Below are 19078 nucleotides of genomic sequence, written 5' to 3'. Positions count from 1 at the left end.
TGTGGTATGGTTTTAAAACATTTTAAAATATGTGTCCCATAAAAAACATAACCTGTGAAATATCTCTGAGGCGACAGGTGGAAACAAGTGAGGTGAAGAAAGTCATTTAAGATAATGTCTTACATTTAAAGTCAGTTCTGTCTGGCGCCAGAACGACCGGATATATATTTAAGGAAGACTATTCCCTTTCAATACTTGGGTGGCTGTCACAAATGCTTTTTGTAGCCTAATAAGTGGAGGAAAAACTTTTCCCTGCCAAAGTCTAATTTGCCCGCCAGCCAATGTATTCATATTTTTTTAAAAAAAAATCTATATGCTACCATCTCATGTTAAAAATATCAAGGCTGTGTGCAAGACTATACGAAGAAATACAGCAGAACATAAGATACCATTAAAAAATACCAAAAATGTATATTAAAATGACTGGCAATCTTAAGAAGATTTAAGCTGTTGAAACAAAAGTTATTCAAAAGATGCTTGAAGGTTAGCAGTAGAATCTGTGCTTGGAGAGTACTCCACAGTATGTTACCAGAGACACTAGATAACTGACTTCTAAGTTGAAGCTGGTCAGGCTTCTGAAACCCAGGGGATAATTAACTGCACTCGTGCAAGTGATGTCAGTGATGAAGCTGGGATATAAAAGCTCAGGTGTTTCCTGGTCTCAAGCTGCTCGGGGTTTTGAACCTTGCCCAGCAGTATATGGGTAGAAAGTGCAGGTGTTTTAGCAGAGATGTCTGCATGCTGTCAGCCATCTGCCCCTACCAGCTGTCTAGTAAACCTACTTATTTATTATTTATTCCATAAAATGTATACCCCAATTGATTGTAAAAGGGGGGGAGCCTCAAAGCAGTTCATAAAAATTAAACAAGAAAATCAATAAAAATTCACAACCATGCATTAAAACATTCAAAGGATAAAATAGCAGAACAGATTAAAGTTGCCTCAACTGTCTAAGTGTGTGGGTAGACTTGTTTAAAAAAAAAGAATGTTTTTAGCAGGCGCCAAAAAGAGCACAGCGAAGGCGCCATGGCTTGATCTCAATAGGCAGGGAGTTCCAAAGTAGACACTGAACAATCAAGTTCATAACAAATGAGGAACCAAGTAGGGTTCTTATCACCATAGTAGCAGGAAACAGGTTCCCTGAGAAGGCTACACCAGTGTTACTCAGAGGCTGGCCACCCGCAACATGGATCTCCAAGGGAAAGAGGCAGGGTGATGGAGTGAAATGCTAAATAAAGTTACCTGCAGAAACTGAGCTGTTAAAATGGTCAGATGTTTAATCTTTTGATTGAACTGGAATGAATATTACTGCTAGCAAAAAATAATGTGTTGGTATATTTGCATTAATAATTACAATAGGCCTATACTTCCCTTAGCGAGCTATATTGTGCCAGTGCCCAATGGAATTGCTTTTGTTGCTCTTCTACTATATTCATTGGTTATAATTACTTTTGTATTATTTTAATATGTTGGAAACCAGCGGTGTATTTTCCTATAAATGAAACGTGTTATAAAAATGTTCATAATAAATGGTGCCAGAACCTACCAGGCATGTAGATAAATACCTTGAGGTTGAACCATAATGAGTAGCTACACATCAGAGAGAGGGGGGGAGAGGGGAGAGAGAGAGAGAGAGAGAGAGAGAGAGAGAGAGAGAGAGAGAGAGACGCAAATATGAACATATCTGAAATCAATATTGATACTGCTACAAATCAGGAACCATTACATAATACTTAAGACACATTATTATGCAACCAGCATGCATTTTTATTTATTGCAAAAAAATTATCCCATTAACCAGCAAGCAGCAGCCCTCGTGTGAGTCCTGGTGGTCATTTTTCCTGCCCCCTGCCAAATGTTTGTCCGCTCAGGTTCACCCAGTGGCAGAGCTTCATGCTCCGGCACCGGGGGCAGAGAGCAGGCAGGGGCGGGGCTGGCGCGTGTTCTGGGGCATGGCACGCCGCCCGTAGGGGCGTGGTATGCATTCTGGGGGCGGGGGCCACCGCCTGCGGAGGCAGGGCGCCCAGCACGGGTGGGGGGCAGCCATGATGGCGCCCTTGGGGTTGCGTTGCCCGGGGCGGAGCGCCCTTATCACCCCCTCTCCCTATGCCCCTGGGTTCAGCGCTTGTGCCCTGTCTACTTTTGGTGTTGAGCACTTTATACCTTGATATTTTTTTATTTTGGGGGGAGCTGCTCTGAAGATTTTTATATTTAAGAGGCTCTTGGATTCTCTTTGCCTTCCGCTCTTATTGCTGCACTGATTTATTTTCCTATTCCATATATTGCATTTTACCATCCGCTGCAACTTTGCAATTCTGCTGCTACTGTGATCAATCTGTTAGCTTTACCTAGTTGAATCTATTTACTGCTTTCCCCTTTTCAACCTGGCTGGACATTCGGCACGTTGGTGGTCAACTGTGATAATATATGGGTAAGGTTTTTTTTGTTCAGATTCAGGTAGTTTTGGGATGAAGTGGGTATGGCAGTGGAGGTACGATAACCTTAGCTAAGGGAAATGGGGTGGGGGGGGCAGGTGTATATCTCCAAGTGCCCTGTCATTTCCCAGTCCTTGTCCCAGTACAGGAGACCAGAGTTGCTCTGCCAATTTGCCCGCAGTCCTGGTGTTACTGCTGTTACATGCCAGATCAGTCCAGATTAAACAAAAACAAATCTTATACAGGACTTCATCCTGCATTAAATGACTGACTTGGTTTCTATCGCTGTTAGCTGAGTTAGATGATCTGGAGGAGCTGAGTTTTCCCAAGTTTGCCCCCGTTTCTTGATGCAGCACAAAACAAAATTGAGGGCCGGGGGGGGGGGTAGCAGAGCTCTGTCTCCATTTCCAGTGCCTCTGTCAAGATAAGATCTGGTTATCTGTGAGTGTACGTGGTGTTGGATGCATTGACCAGACAGTGGATTCTGTGGGCATCTTGACCACCCCACTTTCCAATAAGTTCCCCTACCTGAGCTGACGGAGATGGTCTTGGATATGTTACCAAGGACCTCTAGGTTTATGGTTCTGGAGAATCTCAACAATCATTCTAGGACTGCCTTGCCATGGGTGTCTCAATACTTCGTCGCTTTAATGGCAACCATAGACTTGTCCACACTTTGGGTCTGAGCATGAGGATGGTGATTCTCAAATGGGGGATTTTTTTTTCTTGATTCGTTTTTTCTGTGGTCAGAACATTCCCTGGTGAAATTTAAAACTCACAGTGGCCACTTCCTTCCAAAGGAGTAGTGGACCTATCTTGAAAGATTGATTCTCGGAGTTGTTTGGGAGTTTGAAGTAGATGTGTTCCTGATAAAGCCCTCTTTTCTCTGTGGCATACTGAGATTATTGTAGGCATTGACACAACAGCTCTCAACTACTCTTTCCTACTGCATGGAGCCTGGAGCCTGGTTCAGCCCAGTTCCTTAGTTTACCCGGAATCTGGGGTGACAAAGCAATTAGGAATTAGACAAAAGAGAATGCACATCCCTGATGGCTGGCCTGTGTCAGAAGAAAGAGGATGAATGTAGCCCTACCAATTCTCCTGGACCACTTGGTGGCTTTCGACAACACCAACCATTGTATCCCTTCGTAATGGTGTGCATGTATGGCAGTCTGAATACATGAGCAGAGATTTCTTTTTTTAAAAAAACCCTTTGCAATGTGGTTGTGCAGAAAATACTTCTCAGATATTGCTAGAAATACATGCATTTCCACAGTTTTAGGGGCAGAAATAGATTCGTGTGAAAAATCTGCCACCAATGCTGTAGGAAAACCTATTAATGATGACAGGTGGCAAGGGATCTCCACACAGTCTGTCATCATCAAGAGGAGACGCTAAGGCTGTATAAACTGCCAAAAATGGCTTACTTGAAGGTCGTTTGTGCTGTTATGTGCCACAAAAATAGCTCAGCAATCAGGGGGCGAAACTGTAGCAGCCTATGGTCAGTATGGCAAGAGATGTTTCTATTTGTATTATAGTAATTATATCCGAATTTGTTTATACTTCTCTCTATCATATGTGTGCATATATATAATACACATAAATAAGCAAATGTTAGCAAATTTTCTCTCTCTTGGTGATGAATTAGGTGCCCACCCTAAATAATAACTTATATAAAAGAGGAAGTCAGTTGCCTTCAAAAAAAAAAGCAGGCATTTCATATGCGCCCATCCAGGGTACTCAAAAACCTAAAAACACAGGAAAGTCACTTTTTAATCTCCAGGGAGATGGTGCCAAGTGAAAGTCATCAGACAGGGCATTCCATAATGGTATGTACATAGACTGCCAACTGCCAAGCTCTTACAGTTGCTTCAGCTGACCTTTAGTTTTCAGCTGAATGAGACACAGAGTTGGACCCCCTCCAAAGCAATGGAAGAAATGAGGCATAATGGTTAGACGTGTGATAGAATTCCAGGAGGAAGTGGCTCAATGCAGAGTTCTGAAGTTCTTTATTCCTGATCCTGACTTCCATCCTCCCTGGTCGCAACAAATTTATCCATTTGTTTGTTTGTTTGTTTGTTTTCTTTGCATACCACCCCTGCAAGCAAGTTCTGCGTGTGGTTGGCAGAGACATAAAAGATGCAAGCCACAACAAAATGCTAAAACCAGAAATATATATATATATATATATATATATATATATAAAAATATATAAATATAAAAACACACACACGTGTGTTTTATGCTGATTCCACGTCATGGGGTGGGGGTGGGGAGTGTGCATGCATGTGTGTCCGTCAAGACATAAAATCAGCATAAAATGCACAGCTGGTAAAACAGTTTAAACCAGCAAGGGAGAGCTTGGTGCAAAATCTGAGGCACCTGATGGGTTGAAGTGACAAGGAGAACAAGGAGGTCTTCACCTGGAGCCTTAAAGACCATAGTGTGGAAACCAGATGAGCCTCCCTGGCATTGCATAGATCAGGCACCACCACCCTCCCTGGCCTTATCTGCCACCATTAATTGGGGGAACTTGGAGAAGGGCACCGCAAGAAAATATTGGGGTCCAGGCAGCTACATATAGGAGAGAAAGAGCCTTCTGGTAGCATGTCCCCAAATTGCTTAGAGATCCTTCAGGAGGAAGAGCAGAATATCGGTGGTGATAATGATAGTAGTAGTAGTAGTAAATAATGATGTAAAGGCTTTTACAAATGGAAGAAAAGTGTGTATCCACATTGCGAGCCTGTATATGTTCATGGCCTGCTTTTGCACTGATTCCAGAGAGGTAATGAAGTCGATTCAGACATAGATTGGTTCCGATTGATTACAAGATGTCATGACCAGGCAGCGTTGAGAGTTTTTCATTTGACAATTAGCCTTTTCAGCCTCGAAAAGATTTAAAACCAGAGGAAAAAAATAACATCTGTTATTCTGCAATGAAAATGAACTCCTCTAGTGACAGGCTGGCTGAGTGATTGATGGATGATGCAGGACAAGAGGAACAAGGACTGGGTTGCTCTGTGGGGGCTTCATTTTATCATTCATGTGCTGAATAATAATAATAATATTAATAATAATAATAATTTATTATTTATACCCCGCCCATCTGGCTGGGTTTCCCCAGCCACTCTGGGAGGCTTCCAACAGAAAAATAAAACGCAGTAATCCATTAAACATTAAAAGCCTCCCTGAACAGGGCTGCCTTCAGATGTCTTCTAAAAGTCTGGTAGTTGTTTTCCTCTTTGACATCTGTTGGGAGGGCGTTCCACAGGGCAGGTGCCACCACCGAGAAGGCCCTCTTCCTAGTTCCCTGCAACTTGGCTTCTCGCAACGAGGGAACCGCCAGAAGGCCCTCGGTGCTGGACCTCAGTGTCCGGGCAGAATGATGGAGGTGGAGACACTCCTTCAGGTATACTGGACCGAGGCCATTTAGGGCTTTAAAGGTCAACACCAACACTTTGACTTGTGCTCGGAAACGTACTGGGAGCCAATGTAGATCTTTCAAGACCAGTGTTACGAAGCAACGAAAGAGAAACAATCTAATATCCAGTTAAGTGTGAGCAACCTGGGCCAAGGACAGTTACGGCTCCAATAGTATGCATACTTACCTAGCAATAAGCTGTTCTGAAAAGATGTGTATAGGAGTGCATTACCAATATCATTCAGTTTTAAGGAGATTTAAGGCCTAGGCTGCAGGTGACTGCAACAACAACAACAACAACAACAACAACAACAACAACAACTTGCCACTGCAAGTTATCTTGAGTGCCTTTATGTTCCTTCCAAGTGGTAAGGGGAATTCTGCCATACATCAGCTGCTGATGTGCACTAAAATGTTGCCTTCATGGGCTCATGGTACGGAGACCCACAAGTTAGCCACAACTGGTGAAGTGGAACAGGATGAATTGAATTTTGGGGCTTCAGTTGAAGAGGTTTGGCTTTAAATTAGGAGTGGGGGATTTGTGACCTCCCCCCAGACATTTTTGGACTCCAGCTCCCCTTGTCGCTGACCATTGACCCTGCTGGCTCCCATGATGGGAGTTGAAATCCAACAGCATCTGGTAGACCTCAGATTCCCCATTAGGGTGATGACTTTCTTACAACCTCATTTCCCTGTATCATAATTTGATGAGCTTTCATTAAAGATTAGATAAAATCTTACTTTCAAAGAGATTTGATTTAAAAAAACCCTCACGCACAAAATGATTTTAAAAATTTTATTTATCAGTTTTCTGACCATTTTTGAAGTCACTGTAAGCAGATATAAAATTGAACACAAGCTTTATAGTCACATATATACAACATTGTATAGGGTCATCAAACACACAAGGAAGCTTTTTTTAGCTGCAGTAACAGTATAGACGCTGCTAGAGGATGATGTTTTGCTACCTCTCCTGTAGGTTCTTTCCCCAGCATGTCCGGCAGGGTCTGCTGGCTGAGTTTTGAGGTCCCAAAAGGGGGCTTTTACCTTGCGCAGTTGTGACATTTGTATACCCTATGTTGCTAAGAACAGTCCCCATTGTAGAATGTGGTGTTGTGTCCAAATTTGATACGAAATATATATAGAATTGTTAATACAATTTTATGGAATGGTAAAGCGGCATACAAAAAATTAAAAATGGTTTGTGCGTAACCTTTTTTAATATTTCAATGGAATATACCTCATTTTAGTCATTAATAGGCAAAAGTTCATCCATTTGTGCTACAGGAAATATTTTTTGAGAAAAAAAATGAAAAAGTCATCACCCTATTCCCCATCTCTGGTTTAAATCCCTCAGCCATTAAACCCTGTGGGTGGCTTTTGGCAAGATGCAATCACCCAACTCTTTTTCATAGAGGTTTTTGTGAGGATAAAATAAGGCTGCCTAAGGCCCTTGTCAAGGACAGGATACAAATGCGAAGAGAAATATTATAACTGTACATCACAATTTTGTTTATACATCAGAAGGGTTCTTCTCTAAATGATGGCTTTGAAAGAGGAGATATGGACAGATTTGGTTTGGATTGCCCAGTTAGGCCTACATATAACTGGCTCATTTTGAGCACCACAATTTAGATGGCTCAGTAATGTTGTTAATGACTATTGAAAATGCATCATGGCAATTAGAAGCAGGAGTATTTCATTACCACAGGCTCTCACTAGTGCACACCGCACGTACGTTAGCATGTCTTACAGAGAAGTCGTTTACAGGGAAGCAATTAGCTCCCTGTTGTTCCAAATCCAATTCAATGTGCATTCTCAGGACAGGCTGGGGAATGAGGAGGGGAAGGAAGGTGAAATGAAACTAGCTTTTCATCCTGGCTCAGGGATTGGGATGGAGGCCACAGGCATTTAGGTCTGTATTTGTTAATATAAGGACTCTGTCCTCTGGGACTAGCAGAGCAGAGAGTACCCTTGGCCAAAATTATTTTACTGGGACATTTGAGGAGAAGCAACCTTTAACTGCAGAACTCTCAGCCTTGAGCCAAAGGCAGGCAAAATCTATTATAAATTGTTCCCCAAGCATCTTTGTGCTTTGCCCTCTTGGGTTTTAAATTGTTATAAACCTTGCAGAAGCAACACTATAACATTCACTACAAACTGTTTAAGCACAATATCTTGAGATACAGGTCTTCTAACATTACAAATATCCAACTTTAAGTGATAAAATCAATAGGTAGAGAAGGAAACCATATAAATCAAACATTTTTGAATTCTGCCTTCCATCTTACAAATTTGTAAATTTTAGACATTCCTGTTCAAACCATTGCTATATTTTCTTGTTCCCAATGTGTTACATATAGAATTTTATCAGCTACAATCATGTGCCAGAGATAGCTGATGACTCTCACAGTCCCTTCCAACTCTACAATTCTATGATTCTGTGGTCTAGACGACACCATGTTGGTAATCCCTGATATATGCCCTAATTATGTATGGCCCAGAGTTACAAGCCAGGAAGTGAAGCTCGGTGGGAAGTCTGCTCAGGGCAACAATGTCCATTAGAGGACATTTAGCAATGGATACATTTGCTTTGCATGCAAAAAGTTCAATCCCCAACATCTTCAGGTGAGCCTGGGGAAGAAGTTGATGTCTGTGTGACTTTCCTTTAACAGCCATGGCTTCCATCAAGGAAGATGGTGAGAATTCCCCTCTACACAAAACTACAGTTCTTAAGATTCCCAGGGAGAGGAAATGACCATGACTATTACAACCTTTTGCTCTTTGAGTGAACAGCAATATTGAAAATGTAACACATGCTCTAATATCAAACCCACAATAGATTTGGTTGTTGGTAATCTAAAAATGTTTGTAGATGTTCTTAATGTTTGTAGATGTTCTTAATTGTTTTTTAAAATGGTTTAGATATGTTTTGTTCAGTTTTTAATTGTATTGCTTTTACTCTGTTGTTCTTTGCTGCCTGGGCTCCCTTGGGAGGAAGGGTGAGAGAGATACCGTACTTAAAAAACAAAAGAAACAGCAGAAACAGCAACAAAGTTCTTTTAAAGTAATAAGCCTCTTAGAAGGGCTTGTCTTCCATCTCAATAACTCAGTAAGAATGAGCAACCTGGTTGTCATTGCTGGTTTACACTCCCCCCCCCCCTTCCCAGCTTCCTTTCATTTTTATTTCATCCTTGCAGGACTCCCAGAATTCAGTTCCTGGGGTCAAGGGTTTTTGCTTTTTTGACTTGCTGCCAAGTTGGTAGCCCTGATAATAAACAGTGAGATCAAGCCTCCAGTTCAGAAGCAAGGCTTAAGCCAATAAACTCTCACATCACAGCTGGAAAAGGGCACCGTGGCTTTCTCTCCTGTGCTAGCAGATGTAATGCCTGGGCATATTTACAGTGGAATAGGAGAGAGTGATGGACTGTTTGCCTGTCATAGCTGTGCACCCTGCCTCTGGTGGACCAAGGTGTCCTCATTAAAGCTTGTTCCAAATTTAGCTATTGCTGGGAGCATGTGCCCCTAGCATAATCAAAGGCCCTGTATCCACAGCAATGACAGAGAGCATCTGGAGTGATGGGACTTGCCAAACGTTCTAATAAGGTGTGAGGTGGAAAGAATACACAGCCGCACTAGGTGAATTAATTGACTCTCCCTCTCTATGACAGAACGAAATTGGTTTTTATATCTCCCCTCCCCCCCCTTTGCAAATGCAATTAAGCACAAAACAAATACCAGGTATTTCCTCATGCTAGACCTGAAGCGATAACAGAATCTTGACACTTCACATTACTAATCCCCTTTTTCTCTCTCACTTTAATTTCATTCTGCAGACGTATCAGCATTCGTATACAGCTTTTTATGTCCTCCGAAAACTGCCCGATGGGTAAGTGATATGATGTGTTACCTGGGGTTTCTGCAGATTAGGAAAGCTGCTGGGAAGCAAACCGTCCTAAGCAGTGTGGGCTTGTGTCCCAGTGCTTTAACCATTCCACACTGGCAGAGCCTATAAGGGAATAAGGGCCTTTACTTGAAAAGGGAACACAGTGAATCTTAACGTTGAACAGCATGATTCAGTAGTGAGCAGCAAAGTGTTGCACTGGTGCCAGCTCCACCCACGTCCCCTCCTTCATCCTTCATTTTAGAATAGTGAGAGAGAACCCTACTGGATCAGACCAAAGGTCTACTCCAACATCATGCCCTCCTGTTGGAAGCCCACATGCAAGACCCAAGCACATTAATTCTCTCCTGCTGTTATTCCCAGCAACTGTATTCAGTGCCTCCAATTCCAGCGGTTGCATATAGCCATCGTGACCAACTGTTGTGAATAGCCTTATCCTCCGTGAATTTGTCTATTACCCTTTCAAAGCTATCCAAGCTAAAGGCCATTATCACATCTTCTTTTGGAAGCAAATTCCACAAATTAATTATGTGTTTTGTGAAGAAACGCTTCCTTTTGGCTGCTCTGAAGTTTTGGAACAAAGGTCTGGGTCATTCTCATGTTGCAGCATTCAATTGGCGTGAAAGAATGATTCATATCCTTTTGAACTTAAATGTCCAGTCGTTTGTTGGGCCTGATCTTCTGCACTTCCTCTCTGCACATGCCTGCTTTGCTAAGAGTGTGTCTCACGATGCAGCTACACAATTCCACTAGCTGATGTGTTGCCACAGAATAACATCTTAGGTGAAACGCCACCTCGTGCATTGGTTACTGACCTGTTTTTGATTTGCACAGGGGCTATAACAACAGGATCACATAGTAATATGATTTGGGGCGGGTGCAGCTAGTGGAAAGAGATTTCTTTCTGAAAACAGATGTCCAGAGGCTTATCACATCCCAGAAAAGCCTTTCAAAATGGTATGAATTTAGAACAATTAGCTTGCAGCGTGGACACACACTGAATCATTTGCGCATCTGATTCAATCCTTCTGTTTGCGTGAGCACCAACCTTGAAACTATAGTTTTAGTTCTACTTATTATCTACTTTATTAAAATATTTCTAAACCACCCTTTGTTGGCTTTTACCCCAAAACACCTAAAGGTACACCTTTAAGGTAGACCTTAAAAGTACCATGCAATGCGGCATGGAAGGACCTTTTCTGTGTTGGCCCCACCAATGCAAACATTTTGTTGGTGGGCCACGATGCACCTTTTTGTATTGGGCTTTTGGTTGAAGGATGGGTTTAGAGCAGGCATCCCCAAACTGCGGCCCTCCAGATGTTTTGGCCTACAACTCTCATGATCCCTAGCTAACAGGGACCAGTGGTCAGGGATGATGGGAATTGTAGTCCAAAACATCTGGAGGGCCAAAGTTTGGGGGTGCCTGGTTTAGAGCATCAATCCCTCTGCATTGTTGCTCGTGCGTCTTACTTGCTGTGTGGTTGATTTGACCTAATTGATGGATTAGTGTTCTTCTGCACTACTTGGCTTACTTGTTTTTAGCCGTACGTCACCAGCCCTGAGACAGCATAGCAAAGGATGAGCTATAAATGCATATACAGTGGTACCTCGGTTTACAAACACAATTGGTTCTGCAAGTCTGTACTTAACCTGAAGCGTACTTAAACTGAAGCGAACTTTCCCATTGAAAGTAATGGAAAGTGGATTAATCCGTTCCAGACGGTCCTTGGAGTACTTAAACTGAAGCGTACTTAACCTGAAGCAAACTTTCCCATTGAAAGTAATGGATTAATCCGTTCCAGACGGGTCCGCGGAGTACACAACCTGAAGCGTACTTAACCCGAGGTATGAGTGTAATTGGTTCCAGAAGTCCGTACTTAACCTGAAGCGTACTTAACCTGAAGCGAACTTTCCCATTGAAAGTAATGGAAAGTGGATTAATCCGTTCCAGACAGGTCCGCGGAGTACTTAAACTAAAAATACTCAAACTGAGGTGTACTTAAACCAAGGTATGACTAAATAAATATTTAAAACATCAGGGTGGTATACAAAATACGACAAAAAAAGTCATTATCACCATAAAACATAATCAGAGCATCTTTAAAAGGCAGTAAATCACAACAGGAATGGCTAAACAACTAAAATAGCCAATGATAACAAAGGGTAAGGTGATCCACAGTTTTGACGCTATATCTCAGAGAAGGCACTCTCTATCTCTCATTGACTTGTAGAAAAACCTCCCTAGCAGATTTTTAGCACATTGGTGCTATATGGTTCCAAGCTGTTTAGGTCTTCAAAGCTAATAATAATAATAATAATAATAATAATAATAATAATAATTTATTCATGCATACATACATACATACATACATACATACATACATACATACCCAGCCACTCTGGGCAGCTTCCAACAAAAGATTAAAAATACATTAAAACATCAGTTATTAAAAACTTCCCTAAACAGGGCTCCCTTCAGATGTCTTCTAAACGTCAGACATTGTTAATTTCTTTGACATCTGATGGGAGGGCGTTCCACAGGGCGGGTGCCACTACCGAGAAGACCCTCTGCCTGGTTCCCTGTAACTTGGCTTCTCACAGTGAGAGAACTGCAGAAGGCCCAGGGCACTGGACCTCCGTGTCTGGGTTGAACGATGGGGGTGCAGACGCTCCTTCAGGTATACTGGGTCGAGGCTGTTTAGGGCTTTAAAGGTCAGCACCAATAGAAGTCAGCACCTTGAATTCGATCCACAAGCAAATAACCAGTGCAGTTAAGACTTACTTGTTGGTTTCCCTGTTATATGGCAGCACAATGATTACTTGTTGGTTACTGATTGCAAAGTTCAGCAAATGGGAATCCTTGTCCAGAAAGAGAGAGAGAGAGAGAGAGAGAGAGAGAGAGAGAGAGAGAGAGAGAGAGAGAGAGAGAGGGAGGGAGGGAGGGAGGGAGAGAGATTGATTTCAGTAGTTGTTGGTTGGTTTGTTTGTTTTTAAAAAAAGGAGAAATCTAATTCTTTGTGACTGACATACAGTAAATTAGATTCAACATTTCAAACAGCAGCCTATTCTTCCCTGCTGTGAGGGCTTTTTATATCAGAGCTGTAGTTCACTGCACACTGCAACTCACTGATCTGTTGTTAGATCAGATCTGTTTTCCCTGGATTTCTATTGTATTCTTCATCAAAAGACGTTTTGTAAGCATGGGTTGGTCCGTAGATGGAGTGAGCCCCTCCACCTTTGTGGGGTGTCCCAGTGAAGATGATCGATCAGGAAAGTGAGGACTGTTCTTCAGGCAAAACACCCAAATTATGGAATGCTTTCCCTGGAAATATGCTAGGTGCCAACTTTATTTTACATTCTTGCACAAAGCTAAGACTTTCTGCCCAGACATTTATGAAAAGTTAACCCACTGGTAGGTGGGTTTCATATTAAATTTGCATTTTCCTTTTATTTCATTTCATTTCATTTTTAAAAATGGAGTGTTGTTGCTATTTGAGGTATTGTAACCTGCCCCTGAGACCTTTTAATATAGGGAAGGGTAAAAATATTCACTTCTGCAAGGTTAGGATAGCTCTTTCAACGGCTATCAGTCAAAACAGCAAAATGAAAGTTTGGAAGTGACATTATGTCTAGTTGTGTTGTTTGCATCTGCTGCTTTGCAGAGGGTTTTGCCAAGCCATAGTTTGATCCTTCACATTCCAGTGGATCCTTACAATGATTTTGCTGCAGGCTGATATGGTTAGAAGTCTATATACGGTAATCTGGATTGCGTGTTGAGGCACCAAGACATCCCAAACAAAAACCTCACACTTCACACAGGAATTTAAGTTCAAGGTTTTGGGCATTAATTTGGCCACAACTTTATTTAAATACATTAATGTGAGTGGTTGCTTAGGCATTGGTTCCTGCATTCTGTCCCCCACCTGGGACAGATCAGACTCCCGCTAGCGTACTAGGGAAGTCAGAATAGGTGAGCACCCCCTGAGAGAGGTCTGAGCTGGGAGTCATGCCCTTCACCTCTCTCCCTTGGACGCTTCCCAAGGCTCATGCGCGGCCCTGGCTCCCACTGGGGATACGGACAAACATGTGGAGCCCCAGGATTCCTTTAACGGAATACCCCTATAAGCAGCAGCAATTTCGAGGGGCAGGCTCAACCAAATCCTTACCCCTCCACCATCCAATTTGAACCAATGCCTAACCACAACCTTACAAGTTGTGACTATTTGCTACACAGTAGGCAAAAACCACAAGGCACCAGCCAATCAGCCAAGTGGGCAAAATTCCTACCAGGCCCCTGCTCCAAAACAGGCGACCCCATGACAGGCATAGCAATGTCAAGGACGAAGAACCCCTAAATATAGGGAGGGAGGGAGGGAGGGAGGGAGGGAGGGAGGGAGGGAGGGAGGGAGGGAGGGAGATCCGTTGCAAGGAGCAAGGTGAAACCGAAAGCTGCATGCAACAATATTAACTGGCTATGGCTGTCAATCAACAAATTGCAACATCCCAATTTCCCCAGCAACTGCAAATCCCCCTATCACTCTTGTGGCCAACCCAACAGATCCGCCTACAACCCGGGAGCTGTCTTGTTAACCCTCCCACAACCCAGGCTCTCCTTGAGAGGAAAACCTGCTTTTTCAGCCTGCCCAGAGTGGGCGGGGTACAAATAACATCATCATCATCATCATCATCATTATTATTATTTCTTTCATGGCTGCCACTTGCTGATATGGTCGTGGCATTGGGCCCCATATCCCTCGCCACAATTTGACTCAACCTCACCTGCCATTACAGCCTCTCCATTCCCTTCTCACTCTGCTGTCCATCTCAAGGGCTGGTTGACACAATCAGCAGAATCATGTGATAAACCCATTCTTCTGTTTGTGTGGTTAGCAACGGTCATTATGTTACAATAATAAATAAATATGCTCATGTACCTTCATAGCTGCCAAGTTTTCTCTTTTCTCGCGAGGAAGCCTATTCAGCATAATGGAAAATCCCTGAAAAAAAGGGATAACTTGGCAGCTATGTGTACCTTGCGGGCGTAGGCTGCAAGAACTATATGTTGCAGGTTTCCTTCCAAACCTCCCTGCACGGTGGTGGTGGGAATGAGGGAGGAAGAAGGTTGAAAGAAGCTGGGGTTTTATATATATATATAAAAACAATTCAGAGCTTAACTTTCTTCATATTTAGATGTTCCCAGTTGTGTTGCTTGAGTTGGTTCATCTCACCTACCATTGTTAGTTTATAATTTGCGCTTAGGAACATAGGATGTCATCCTGCTAAGTCATCCTCACAGTAGACCTATTGACACCCAGGGGCGTAGCAAGGGTGTGTGTTGGGTGCCACCCTGGAGGGGGGTGACACTCGGCGCACGCGCCACCATGACTCCCAAGCCATTCGCGTGCGGCTGCCCCTGTAAGGCCGGCCGCCGCATGTGAGCAACAGCCTGTATGGACTGTGCATGTGTGGTAGCCCATATGCACTGCGCACGCACGGGATGCCACACATGCACAGTCCGTACAGGGGTGTCACACAGGCACTACCCCTGGTCCCAGGGGGGACAAAAAAAAATCTGCCCCAGGTACCATCTGGGCTTGCTCCGCCAGTGTTGATACCAATGGGTCAAAATGGCTTAAACCTATTGGTTCCAATGGGACTACTCTACATGTAACTACATGTAACTAATGTTGAATATCACCCATAGAAAACTGCCTTATTCCAGGTCAGACTGTCTGTCTGTCTAGTTCAGTGTTGCAGTGAGTCTCTGTGCCAGGGCTGGCCAGTCTAAAGTCCAGGCATTCTTGGACTCCATCTCCTGCATTGTTCAACCATTGACCATACTGGTTGGTGCTGATGGGAGATGGGGTCCAACCGTGTTGGCTATCCCTGCTCTGTAAACTTTTGCAGAGGTCTTTCCCATCACTTCCAAACTGGTCTTTTAAATCGTTGATGCCCGGAAGCTTCTGCACTCAAATCATGTATTTTGCCATTGAGCTACAGTCCCTCGCTTGAAGATATAGGGATTTTAAAAAATCTGAAGAAAATGCTGTGTGCTGCAAACTGCCTTTCACATTTCTAGAATCAGTTTAGCTTGTTTCATTTTATTAAATAATTTTGATAAATGGTTAAGGTATGTTAATCTAAGCCATTATGCAGTTTATTTATGCTGCTAGAGAACCAAATATCCACTCCTCTTCTTCGTCTTTGGTGATCACTCATAGCCGAGTAAGATTGTCTTCCATAAACACGATTTTAACTGTCTTCCCTATCACACATCATAGAGCTCTGATGCCTTTTTGCTGGCTGTGCCTCTATCTGCAAACCCTATCATTCATATTATCTCTGAGAGCTTTCCAGCCATTTGAGTGGAACTTTAAGGTTCGAGCCACCATTATCCAGAAGAACACCTCTTATTATTCTTATTTTCCAAAGGGATAGTCCATTAATGTCCTTGTTTTCAGCGGTGGGTGTTCAAATTCAGGGCTTATTCGCACAGCCAAAAACAAAAAAAAACCTCCAGATGCCCGTGTCCATCTTCTCATTTGCTTTCCCCCCTTTCAGTCCATAAAATTGTAGATCAAGTTCATGCTGCAGTAGGCTGCCATCTAGTGGGTTCTCTTATTTCTGTAACTTGGGCTCCTGTCTTGCTGCTCTACAAAGTAATTCATACAAAATGGTTAATGTGGTGTTCTTCTTAAAGCCAGGTTCCAATTGTGCTACCCTGTGCTCTGCTTCTGAGTTATGAGAATCTACATTTTAGGACAAGAATCCTTGTGTAACTCTCTGTTTGACTGCATGGCAGACTGCATACCTTATTATTATTATTATTTATTTATTTATTTTATTTAATTTAATATGCATTATTTCATATGCAAACAGTCTTTCCACTGAGAGCATTACAAAATGCATTCAGCTTTACTCCGTCATAATGGTGTTGTGCAGAATCCTGTGATTCATTTTCTTTTTAATGTGGCAGGTTATCATGATGTTCTTCTGCTGGCATTATAAAATGGTACTGAAGAGGGTAGAAAGCCCTGATCACTTCCCCATTTCCCATCCAGCCTCTTGCAAGCATCCTGAAGGCCAAGTGACTCAGTGCCAATTAACAGACTCTGGCACATAACCGGATGAAAACCCACCTCCTTTTCAATACATTCTTTTCTGGTGGAGTGGTTACTCTGTGCCATGTGAATACAGCAGGAAGAAGAAGAAGAAGAAGAAGAAGAAGAAGAAGAAGAAGAAGAAGAAGAAGAAGAAGAAGAAGAAGAAGAAGAAGACTTGTTGCTATAGAATCGTAGAGTTGAAAGGGACCTTAGAGGCCCTTCAATCGAACCCCTGTCCATAGTGCCAGTTAAATTCCTCCTGCCGAAGAAAGCTCATCACTTCCCATGCAATCAACAGTTTGTACTTCCCTACAAATGGTTCTAGTCTTGCTCTCTGGAGCAAAAGATAACTAGCCTGCTTGCAAACAAATCAGCATTCATCATTTTTGTCAGGGATGCCAAATAAAAGAGGGGGCGGGTAAGCCCCACTCCACATAATCAGTTGTGTGCCGGGGCTCATCCATACCATTTGAATAGCAATGCCCATCAACTTTGGGGGCAGACCCCTCAAATATTTTATTGGAGGGGCCAAAGGGACCCCAAAGTTGGCTCCGATGGTTTCTGTGATGAATACCCCTCAACTTCAGTAGTCTTATGGGGAGGCAACAGCATTCAATAATACTGTAAATGGGGCAAAACAGCCAGTTTAACAAAATAACGCAACTCCACAATGCAGAATAAAAGCACCAAAGTAATCAATAAGGAATTGCATGCAAAGCAGAGAACTCCGGATGACAGAAGCAGGCGAGGCAAACCAGAGAGGTGGCTACAGATGTATCCAGAGTGCAAATGGAGCCCGGAAGATTTAGGAAAGTTGTCAGGCACTCTCGCTTCCTTTGCCATGGTCTTATATTTAACAAGTGATCTTTATAATGTGGTGAATTAAAGGTGCACAGAAAGACCACAGTAGACACAAAGTCTATCAGACTTCTTTGCATTCGTTCATTGCTGAATCCATTATATTTCAGCAGAGCCGAAAGGACAGGATTATACGGGGCCTCCAGACAATGTATTTCTATCAGAGCACTGCGAAATGTGTCCCAGCTGCAACAAAACATGTCTCTCCCATATTGGTCTCTACAGCTACAGCAGGCACTGTAATTCTCCAGTGCTTGGACTTCACCCCTGAAGGCACATTCCTCCATTGTCTCCCGAGACAGACGGATGCCAACAACTAAATGTGGATGACAGAATAATAACATGAAGGTGAATAAAGAAACAAATAATGCACTTATGTTCTTCACATACAAAAGCTTCCAGCTTTATTCAACTCCAGGTACATCTGGGATAGTCTCCTTTTCTGAAACTCTGAAGAGCTGCTGCCGGTCAGTGTAGGCAGACACTGTTACTAGATGTTACTAGCTGTAGAAGGCAGCTTTCTATGCACCGTTTTAACCCAATCTTTCCTTTCCTTTTTAAATTACTCTGTTAATGAAGAAGGAAGGTAAGAATAATTAGGAAGAGGCACTCCAGGCTAATTATGCAGAGCCATCATTTATTTAATGAGGCGCAATCTTCAGTACTAGAAAGAAAGAAAGAAACTGGAGCACAAACAGTGACAGATTAAGGAATATGGTGCCGACTCAGCCACCTCCATCTTCAGTCTTGCACAAAAAAACCACACATCTTTTTATGTTCATCTGGCTGCACCCTATTGGAGTTACCCAGCGATGCATTTTCTCTGCTGCCTTTTGAATGTTTGATTTGCTGCTATGCTTCCGGACAATTAAATTCGAAGTAGTAAAGCTTAGATTCGGAATCTCCAGCTCCATGCTAGTTAAGGTTTGTGCAGAAATTTATTGGCAATAGTTCTTTGCAAGACAATCCTTTTATACCAGTTTGGTCCTGATATCTTTTTGTGTTCCACAAAACACAAAAGTGTCAGAGAGGCCACTTCCTCTCAGTAGTAGCCAAAATTCATCTGTATCTCACAAATCTGGCATTGTTGACAAAGCCCATCTAAACTCAATAGGCAACCCCACCCACCCATGGATTTCCAGTTATTCCTGCAGCAATTGAATGTTAGAACATGCTGCTGAGGATAACAGTGATCCCTCTCTGCATGTGGCTATGAAGCCCAGAAAACCAAGTGGCCTGCAAAATCTGTACAATATTTAATGCCTCTTAGAGCACTTTCCTTCTAAATTGTTCATTTTATCATTTGGGTGCTTTCAGCTTCTTGCCTTCCCTTTGGTGGATAAGGCATAGCTTATAG

General features: G+C 42.7%; 1 protein-coding gene across 2 annotated transcripts in view; it reads left to right on the top strand.

Moving 5' to 3' along the window:
- The window catches only part of DPP6 (dipeptidyl peptidase like 6), a 508150-nt gene that overhangs the window by 397318 nt on the left and 91754 nt on the right, over positions 1-19078 (top strand). For both annotated transcript variants that reach the window (XM_060280914.1, XM_035129463.2), the window contains exon 6: positions 9693-9745. In XM_060280914.1, coding sequence (XP_060136897.1) covers positions 9693-9745 — 53 coding nt within the window. The remainder of the gene's footprint in view (positions 1-9692; positions 9746-19078) is intronic.

The sequence above is a fragment of the Zootoca vivipara genome, chromosome 12, assembly GCF_963506605.1.
Source record: "Zootoca vivipara chromosome 12, rZooViv1.1, whole genome shotgun sequence".
NCBI lineage: Eukaryota > Metazoa > Chordata > Lepidosauria > Squamata > Lacertidae > Zootoca > Zootoca vivipara.
Note: the sequence above shows the minus strand (reverse complement) of the source record. Positions and strands in the feature narration are given on the sequence as shown.